This window comes from Cynara cardunculus, assembly GCF_001531365.2.
Source record: "Cynara cardunculus var. scolymus isolate 2C chromosome LG 11, CcrdV1, whole genome shotgun sequence".
In the NCBI taxonomy this organism is placed as follows: Eukaryota; Viridiplantae; Streptophyta; class Magnoliopsida; order Asterales; family Asteraceae; genus Cynara; species Cynara cardunculus.
The window spans coordinates 14201089-14211775 of NC_037538.1; the positions used below are offsets into that span (position 1 = coordinate 14201089).

The 10687-nt window shown below is 37.3% G+C and overlaps 1 protein-coding gene across 5 annotated transcripts in view; it reads left to right on the plus strand.

Moving 5' to 3' along the window:
• Positions 1–10051, plus strand: part of LOC112520752 (F-box/LRR-repeat protein 4-like) — a 25283-nt gene extending 15232 nt beyond the window's left edge. Inside the window, exons 8-9 of one of the 5 annotated variants that reach the window (XR_003070076.1) lie at positions 9384–9823; positions 9893–10051. Coding sequence is in view for 4 of the 5 variants with exons in the window: in XM_025129272.1 (XP_024985040.1) it covers positions 9384–9680 (297 nt within the window). In the remaining variant the exon portion in view is untranslated. Of the gene's footprint in view, positions 1–1429; positions 1588–2231; positions 5234–9383 lie in introns of those variants that run through there. The other 4 variants (XM_025129273.1, XM_025129272.1, XM_025129274.1 and 1 more) reach the window with 4 other exon arrangements.
• The last annotated feature ends 636 nt before the right edge of the window (positions 10052–10687 follow it).

The window sequence follows — 10687 nt, forward strand, 5'->3', positions numbered from 1 at the left end:
AAGCTGATTTCAAGTTTTGATATCAAAAGTCTTTAAGGTGAGTGGTTCTAAATCTTTTTACATAAAATCGTTCTATTGGTTTTATTAGCATGCTCCATGTTTTTATCCTTTGGAATAAACTTTGATTTTTATGGTCTAAGTGTTATCCGGACAAAGCCTGACCGGATAAGGGATTAAACCGGACAAGCCTCATACGGTTTATTGTCCGGATTGCTTCTAAACCGGGCAAAACCGTGAGCGGTTTGTTGTCCGGGGTTGGTACACCGGTTGAGTGTTGAGCGGTTTAGGATTGGTGTTGAGCGGTTTGTGAGTGGTAGTAATACTTACGATTTTATATTGAGAAGTAGGAATACGATCATGTGGTGAGCGGTTTAGTCTTAAACCGGRCGAGTCTTGAACGGACTGTTGTCCGGATTTGTTATCCGTTCAAAATGTGAAATTGTTCTAAGTGTTAAACCGTTCAACAAAGTGTGTGATATGTTGACCGGATTAGATGTCCGGACAAAGATGAGTTTTATTCTAAGTGTGGTATTAACCAGACTTGTTATCCGGATAAAGTGTTTTGATGTGCTGTCCGGACTTGTTAACCGGACAATATGGATTGTAAAATTCTAAGTGTTAAACCGGACGGTTGTTGACCGGATTTGTTGACCGGTTTTGAGATGATATTTTGTGATTTATTGAAAATTGTTATTTTATCATAAAATGAAGTTTTGATATAAATGATTTATGATCTGAAAACTGTTCCAATGACTGCGGTCTATTCAGAATCATTTTATAAATGTTTTGCTGAAGATATAAGGGTGACATATCAAGGAGAGGTGTCCATTTGTTATAAGGGTGGCATATCAAGGAGTGGTGTCCATTTGTTATAAGGGTGGCATATCAAGGAGAGGTGTCCATTTGTTATAAGGGTGGCATATCAAGGAGAGGTGTACCATGGGATAAGGACAGCATATCAAGGAGAGGTGTCCATTGGATATAAGGGTGGCATTGTCTATGTGTGGTTTTATATAACTCTTTCTATTATATCCTTAAGATTTCCAAGATCTGGAATCTTTATTTMTTTGTGATTTAAGGATTTAGGATCAAGGTTCTTATTTGGAAATAATAGATTAGATWTTATTGAGGAGAAAATATATGTTTGGCCTGAAACTTTATTAAACCTCGTTTATTGAGAAAAAGGTTTAAAAAGTGGCATTGTATGAAACCCGATTGGTTCAAAAGGAATGAGATTTGAATAGCTAAGTAATAGCTTGATCTTGAGAAAAGATTTGGTATTGTGTTGTATATGTTCATATATTGTTATATATGAATAAATGTTTTTATAAAGGTTTTGGTGATTCTTCACCCTGCAATGACATGAATATGGTATCTCACTAGACTTTTTAAGTCTAACCCTTGTTTTGTGATTTTAAATATATTGCAGGTCGAGTAGAAGGTAAAGGAAAGGAAAAGATTTAATGCTTTTCATACGTGCATTTTGGTTGGAGATTTGTTTTTGATGCACAGTTTTGATGATTAGTACAAGATTGTATTTTGAATTTTGGACCTTGTATTTGGTCATGTTAGATTCTTGTACTAAGGGACTCGAATGATGAATGRATATGTGTTTCTTTGGTATGAAATACGTGTTACATGCAATGTATGTGGGTTGGGGCGTTACAGCAACTAGACAGATTATGTGGGGCCTCACATCATCCCTGTCTAGCATCAGGTGGATAAGGGTTGATAAAAACCGGGGGAGGTGGATATGGGGGAGACTTTTTGATGCGTAGGCGGATGAGTAAAAAGAGGGATAAGACTAGGGTGAGATTAACAATCTGATTAGATCAAGGATAAAGTACTTAAACACCACCAAGATTAACCAAATTGGCGAAGGTTGATGTTACTAGTGATAAAGCAACACCACCACACTAGCAACAATCAAGAATCGACTCCTTTTGTGTATGAACACTCAAAACAACTTCATAAGCTATTGTAAACTCATTATTCAATAAAAAAGGATGCCTTCCTGTTACAACTTGGAACTCCATATATAGGACTGGAAGATTAAAATAAACATAACTCTTGAATAATGAGAAGACTTGAGAAAGACCAAAAGTTGGAAAGCAATTAAAGGACTATTAATGAAGCATTAATGAGAAAGAATCTTAAATCTCCTTTAGGCTGATTGTACTCCCCCCTTTAATTGTTTCAAACCCAAAATAAGAGTCTGAATCAATCCCCAGGTGAGTTGGAGACATAAAATGGGCTGGTCTTGTACCGGCTGAAAATAACATGGATGCCTCTGCATCAACCTCATCTGGTTGGGAAGGATTTGCCTTCAAATCTTCCGGTGGACCATCTTCAAGAGAAGGAGAAAGATCTCCAACATTGAAAGTTGCTGATATGTTGTATTCCCAGGTAACTCTAGTTTGGAGGCAGTATCTCCAATCCTTGCCAACACCTTATATGGTCCATTTCCTCTTGCCATTAGCTTGTTCTTCCTTTTTAAAGGAAATCTTTCCATCCTTAAGTGCAACCACACGATTTCTCCAGGTTCAAAGAGAGCCTTCTTGCGATGCTTGTTGGTCTTTTTCTTGTTCAAGTTGTTGACATGTTCAATCTTTGCTTTGACTTGTTCATGAATTTTTTGCATTTCTTTGGTTCGAGTTGTTGCCTCAAAGTGAACTTCACTACCCTTAGGCAGTTGTATCAGATCAATAGGGTTGAGAGGATTCACTCTGTAGTTCATTTCAAATGGTGTGCATCCAATAGCATAAGTTGGAGATCGGTTATAAGTAAACTCAACAAAAGAAAGTTTAACATCCCAATCTTTCAAGGACTTGCTCACCATACTTCTTAGCAAGGTTGTGAGTGTTAGATTAGTTACCTTCGTCTGTCGGCAGTGTAGTGTTGAACAATAACTTGGTGCCCCATAACTTCCACAATGATTTCCAAAAGTAACTCAAGAACTTGACATCTTTGTTAGAAACTATGGTTTTAGGGTCTCCATGAAGACGCACAATTTCTTTAAAAAATAAAACAGCAACATGAATGGCATCATCTGTTTTGTGACTCGGAACAAAGTGTGCCATTTTGGAGAAACGATCCACCACAACCATTATAGCATTTTTCCCATGTTGAGTACGAGGCAAAGCCTCAATGAAATCCATAGAAATATCTTCCCATGGTTGAGAAGGAATAGGTAATGGGAGTATACAAGCCTTGATGAAACTGGCTTTTAGCTTGATGACATGTTGCACACCTAGCAATAAGAGCAGTAACATCACCTTCCATGTGTGGCCAGTAGAAATGTTCTTGTAATACACCAAGGGTTTTGTTGATGCCAAAATGACCAACCAATCCTCCTCCTTGAGCCTCTGTAATTAGTAGCTCCCTTAGGATCTCTTAGGAATGCAAAGTTAGTTGTTCTTGAAAAGAAACCCGTCTTGTATGAAATAAGAACCACAAGCTCGTTCTTTGCATTCTTGAATAACTTCAGAAAAATCCGGATCATTTAGGTACAATTCTTTAATGAAAGGAAAACCTAACACTCTTGCCCCAAGAACAGTAAGCATGGCATATCTCTTTGTAAGGGCATCTGCAACAATGTTAGAACTCCCTGTTTTATACTTCGAAACAAAGAAAAATAATTGGAGAAATCTACCCATTTCGCATGTCTTGGATTCAACTTGTTTTGGCCATTTGTATGCTTCAAGGCTTGATGATCAGAATGTAGAACAAATTGTTTTGGCCTCAAGTAGTGACTCCAATGATCTAGGGCATGTACAATAGCATAGAACTCCTTGTCATATGTACTATAGTTCTTTGATTCACTCAAGTTCTCTCTGAAATAGGCTATAGGGAGTTTATTTACCAAGACAGCCCTTATGCCAACTCCGCTTGCATCGCATTCAACCTCAAAACAATTGGTTGAAATCTGGAAGGGCCAAGATAGGCGATGTGCACAAACACTCTGATTTTCTCAAATGCATTCTGGGCAGATTGACTCCATTTGAAAGAGCCTTGTTTGATACATTTAGTGAGAGGTGCAACAATAGTGCTAAAATTCTTGACAAACCTCCTGTAAAACGAAGCAAGGCCATGGAAACTCCTTACTTTTGTTGCACTTGAAGGTGGGTACTGGCCATGATTTGATTGCTGCCACCTTTGATTCATCCATTGAAATTCCATCTTTAGATACAACATAACCAAGAAAGATCACGTTTGGAGAAAAAAATTCACACTTCTCCAACTTCCCATAGAGTTTCTGGCTTCTCAACACTTCAATACTCTTCTCAAATGTCGAGTATGTTCTTCTGCACCTTTGTTGTACACAAGTATATCATCAAAGTATACAACAACGAAATCACCAAGAAAAGGTCTAAGAACCTCATTCATCAACCTCATAAAAGTACTAGGAGCATTGGAAAGTCCAAATGGCATTACCAACCATTCATACAACCCACCTTTTGTTTTAAATGCAGTTTTCCATTCATCTCCTTCACGCATTCTGATCTGGTGGTGCCCACTCCGAAGATCAATTTTCGATAACAAATTAGCGTCATGAAGTTCGTCAAGCATATCATCCAACCTCGGAATAGGATAGCGATATTTGACCGTGGCGTTATTGATGGCTCTACTATAAACACACATTCTCATGGTCCCATCTTTTCTTGGGACCAACAAAGCTGGAACAAAGCAAGGACTCATGCTTTCACGTATGTAACCACGGTCAATGAGTTCTTGGACTTGACGTTGTAGTTCTCGAGTCTTTTCTGGATCACATCAGTAGGCTGATTTGTTAGGAAGGGGTGCTCCTGGAATTAGATCGATATGATGCTCAGTACCTCTAAGTGGAGGTAATTCAGAAGGAAAAACGTCTTTAAACTCTTCTAAAAGCGGACAGACAAAAACATACAAAGGAGTTTCATCATCATCGAACCTGTTTCCCACTAGTAGCAAAACAGGTTTACCTTTGCAAATAGCTCTCTCTATTCGTGCTTCATTCATAAATAAACTTTTCTCAGCTACAGTATCCAGCCTTGGTTCTTTTTGTTTTTGCAGTAGGGTAGATGGTAGCGGTTTGAGAATTACCTTCTTCTTATTCATGACAAAAGAGTAGGTGTTTTGATAACCATCATGCAAAACTTGTCTATTATATTGCCAAGGTCTTCCAAGCAACATATGACATGCATCAATAGGTATAACATGACAAATAACCTGCTCTTGATAAGACTTACGTATAACATGACAAAGAACATGATCTTGATAAGACTTACCAATAGAAAATGAGAGTAGGGTCTATTTGGTTACTTTCACATCGGATCCCTGATTTAGCCATTGAAGCTTGTATGGATTTGGGTGAGATGAGGTCAAAATGCTAAGTTTATTGATAAGGTTTGTGGATGCAAGATTCGTACAACTACCACTATCAATAATAAGGCTACATATCCCCTTGATCGTGCACCTTGAGTGGAATATCTGCTCCCTTTGCTCATCATTAGGATCCACCTCTTTTGCATGGAGGACTCTTCGTATCACCAGAAGCTCTCCTTCATCAGGTTTAACCCTTTCTTCAAAGTAACATTCCTCATCATAAATTGGCATCTCTTCTTCTCCTTCTTCTACAACGTGAACCTCTTCAACCTCTTTCAAAGTCATGACCCTCCCGAATAGGACATTCAGCTTGAAAGTGTCCTAAACCTTGACATCTGAAGCACTTCTTCTTTGGTACATCAGTAAGACCTTTACCCTTGTCTTGCTTTGAGTTTTCACCTTTTGGTGGGTTTTCTTTATAGAAAGGATTTTGGAATGAACTGCTATACTTTGAAAATGGCTTGGGAGTTGCCTTTTCTGCCTTCTTATTCTTAGCACGCTTCTCAATCTTAGAAGCTAACTTGCAAACCTCCTCAAAGGACCAGTAAGGCTGCAATTCAAGTCATAGTTTGTTCCGGTCTCTCCTGAATTCTACTACGTAACTCAAGTTGCTCAAATTCACGAGTGTATTCATCAATACTAAGATTACCTTGTTTGAAGTTGGTTATCTTGATGTAGAGATCTTGCTTGTAAGAATCTGGAAGGAATCTCTCCTTGAGTAGTTTCTTGAGTTTTCTCTAAGACCGGATCTTGACTTTGCCACTTCGCTCTCGCTTGGCTTTCATGTTCTCCCACCATAACGAGGCATATTTCTTAAGTTTCAAAACAACAACTTTGTATCTTTTCTCATCAGAATACCCCTCGACATCTAAAAGGTTCTCGATATCATTCAACCACTCAATAAAATCATCCGGGTTTGATCCTCCATGGAATTCTGGAGCATCTGCTTTGACATCTCTAAGATCATCTCTAACTCTTCTTCTCTGAACAAAAGACTGACCAGATTCATTTGAACTATAGTGGCTAGGGTCAGTTGAATCACTTCGTGGTTTGTCATCCAGCAGTCTTGCAAGCTGTTGAGTTATGAGTTCAGTAGTTCTTTGAAGTTCTTCAATATGTCTATCACGCCTGAAATTCTGAGCTTCTTCTGTGGTCATACCATGAGGAAATGCCATGATTTTTTTATGGAGGAAAGAAACTAGTAAGATGATAAGAAGTAAGAACACAACCCGAGGACAACCTGGGTTTGCTCTGATACCAGTTGATGCGTAGGTGGATGAGTAAAAAGAGGGATAAGACTAGGGTGAGATTAACAATTTGATTAGATCAAGGATAAAGTACTTAAGCACCACCAAGATTAACCAAATTGGCGAAGGTTGATGTTACTAGTGACAAAAGTCAACTTTAAAGTGAGATTTCAGAAAAGGGTTTCATGGAAGCAATAAAGCTTCAGAGAGAAAATATCTTTGCGAGAGTTGGTAACCAAATATTAAAATGCAACAATAATTAAAAGATAGTATGGATGCAAGATCATGTTGGATTTCAGCAACGAAGTGAAATGAATATTGCTTTACAAATAGCTCTTTACAACACTACTCGATTGAACGGCCTTCCAAGGAAGTGCAGATTATACCATATGTTGGAAGTGCACTTGGTGATGCATCAATCCCAAACTAGTACAGATCTTGCCTTTCTTTTCATATAGTTTTGCAACCCATAAGATTACGGCGACTCTTTATAGCTTCTATAACACAACTAGTAAAAATATTTGCGTTGTCTTAATTTTAAGTCCAACTCATTTGAATAAAATAACATGTGTCAATTTGTTAAAGATTACCAGATGAAATATTGATACCATTTGTGAATAGTGAAATAATTTGCTATTAACGAGCAAACATCAACTAACACTTAGCGTAATCTCACAACCTTCACTTACACCCATACTAAGGTATTTAGCCTAGCATGACTGAATGTAAGTGCTTAAAGTAAATGACATAAACGGAAATGACTGAATGTAAATGACGTAAAAGTAAATCTTGCACGAAAAGTAAAGAAAGCTGAAAAGGTGGTTGTAGCAACAAACAATAACGAAGAACACTGAAAAATACTTGCAAATTAAAAAGTAACAAGGAACCCAAGCTTAGATCAAGCTTTGTTCTTGATGATAATTGTTCCCAAGGTTACAAATGGTTACAACTTCACACGTTATTGTTTAAAGGATTACCCTCGCTATTTATACTAGGAGGGGGGAATCAAAAAGTACAAAAAGGGGTATTACCCATTGGTTAATAACCCAAGGGTCAAAAGAAAGATGCTTAAGTACAAGATGCTTAAGGCATCTTGCAGGAGCATCATCATCTATCTAAATTAGCTTCCAGGAGTATTAGGAGATGCTTCTTCAAAACCTTGACTTTTAACATTATTCAACGAGATTGAGCCTTGTGGTGCCAATATCAGCGTCCAGTGCTGCAGCAACTTGTACACCTGCTACAACAATGCTTATGTTAACATTTTATTCACCAAATATATAAGACATTACCATTCCTGCATCCTAGCTCTACTAAATGTAAAACCATAAGATAAGAGTAAAAGACTCAATATAGGATTCGGAAAGGTGTAAAATGAAGTGAAATAAAGACACAATTGGGTGATAAGGTGTATGCTTTTGCACACTTATCAATACCCTTGCAAGATATTGCCACCTCAATTACTAGAGGCTCCCCAAGTCATTCGTTTAAATTTTTCCTCAGAAAAGGACTTGAGAGTTCACTCTCTTGCTTGTGAGAGATCCCCAACGTAATCAACCTAGGGTCCAACACAGTTCATTAACCCACCAAGAGTGACAAAACACAAATGAGTTATATGCACTATTGCAACTTGTACCTGATTTCTGTAGAGATCGATGAGAGAGGGAGAGAACATCTCAAGGGATCCTTTGAGCCCACAAAGAAGGCTCTGTTTGAAACCACAAAACCAAGATCTTGATGGGATACACCTTCTCAAAAGAACAACATAGAAATGTGTTCTTGATGTTTAGCTGGTGACGTGGCAAATGGTTAATTGCAGCATGACCGGGAACAGTAAGAACATTAACTCCTCTTGTCGGGGGTAAAGATCACATCATATCCTTGTTGTAGTTCTCTGGAAATGGGTTACCCAGGCTTTTCCTCGATTAATCGTGTGGCAAGTCGTGACTGTAGGCTACTAGGCTTCACTCACAGCCCTGAGGCAATCTCCCAGTGGCCACAAGTGCATATGTAGATGGCAGGATTCGAACCCGGGTTGATTTATCATCCCCTTGTCTTTATCCACCATGCTACCACCCTTGTTTCCTCGTTGTAATTCTCTTCGGATAGTTTTAGCAAACTAACCTTGTTTCTAAATGAGCTTAAGCTTCATCTTAATACACTCACTTAAACCTAACAGAGCCCTGAAGGAAGTTCAACAAGTTTCCGGTTCTCAATTTCCTTAGAAACATACGCTCATGCACAAACTTGCATCATCATAAGGCTTGCGAGACATTTCAAGGTATAATAACTATCTGCAACAGATGAAACGCATTGGAAAATCGGGTTCTTGAATAGTGTGCTTTAAAGGTAAAATACATGGTAAAATGACATACCCAAATCCTTTATATCTAACACTCAAGTTGGAGCATATATATATATATATATTGTAACATGAAAAAAGGTCAATCTAATGTTAGCAAGTTTAACTAGATGCAGCATCTCTTGTATAAAACACTCCTATCTTTTTGTCATGTCATGCACCAATAAAAAGTCCAAGATTTAGTAAAAACTAATAAAAAATGGTGTTGGGGTTAATGTTTATGATAGTTTAAATAGCTAGCTTATTGTATTTGAATGATTTGACTTAGAAAAGGTGAGAAAGAATGGAATGGGTTGGGTTTGGTATTTTGATCCAAGAAATGTTGTAGTTAGATGCTTTAAAATAAATCTTTTAAGACTTGTATTTCCTTTCTGTATGATACTAAAATCACGGCCTATATTTTGTGACAGAATTTGCGGGATATAGCATTGGCAGAGGTAGGTGACGGATGCCCTTTATTAAAAGATATAGTATTATCGCATTGCCGCCAGATAACAGACATTGGTCTAGCCCATCTTGTTAGAAGATGCAAACTGCTTGAATCCTGCCACATGGTGTATTGCCCCGGTGTGACTGCAGCTGGCGTCGCCACTGTCATATCTAGCTGTATCAATATGAAGAAGGTTCTGATAGAGAAATCAAAGGTGAGCGAGAGGACTAGAAGGCGTGCAGGCTCCATCATCTCCTACCTCTGTGTTGATCTTTGAAAGAGACAACAGGAATGCGATATCTTGCTTCTCTTCACTTGTTTTCAAAGTTTTGTGTTCGGTTTTAATACAGATATAAAGTGCATGCACAAGCCAAAGGTCTTCACGGAAACATCTATTCTGCCTTTTGGGATAGACGACAGGTTTGTACATATCTCACCCCTTCCATTTACAACCATAAACATATTTTAAGAGAAAATCTTTGTACACAGAAAAAAAGAATACAGAGATGATCCTGGGAAAAGCTGAACTCCAGTTAAATTAGGGGTACTATGTTGTATGTAATAAAGGGATGAGTATCTTGTTTCTGTTGAATGATTCTATGGTCGTTACAACCTTTTTTTTTTGTATAGTAGCAGGTTTTCTTCTTTGTATCTGAGTGTCATTTTTTTTGTTTATGCCTTAATATAATATGACTTTCAAGACTGCTTATTCATTTTATCAGCTGGCAACCTAATAAGCTTAATGAGAATCGCAACTTATTCGGTTAACTATACATGACTGTTTTAAAGTAGTGTAATGACATAGAAAACGACTTATTCCGTAAGCTTTTAGGGGAAACTTTACGTAGAAAGTCGATTTTTTACAAATGTATACCTCCTAGTTAAAAACAATTTCTTTCGTCTATGAAAAAATCTTCCCCAATTTACAATGACAGATTAACACATACAAACAACTTTTATCTATATAGAATCTAATGAAAAATCGATTAAAATGCTTAAAAATATGAAGATGTTTATCACTTATTGAGCGCTTCGTTTTGCATCTTGTAATTGAACAAAATTGCATTTTTGATCTTGTGTCCTACTTTGACGTTAATCAACTATGTAATCGATATTATGATGCAAAAATAAATAAAAGCTACAATATTTCATTAATATAAGTTCAATATTGACAGTTAAAAATATAGTTGATAAATATGAAGTATAATTGCAATGTACTAATCACACAAAATTTGAATCTTTATGATAAAATAAATATTTACTCAAATATAACAGTTTTTTACA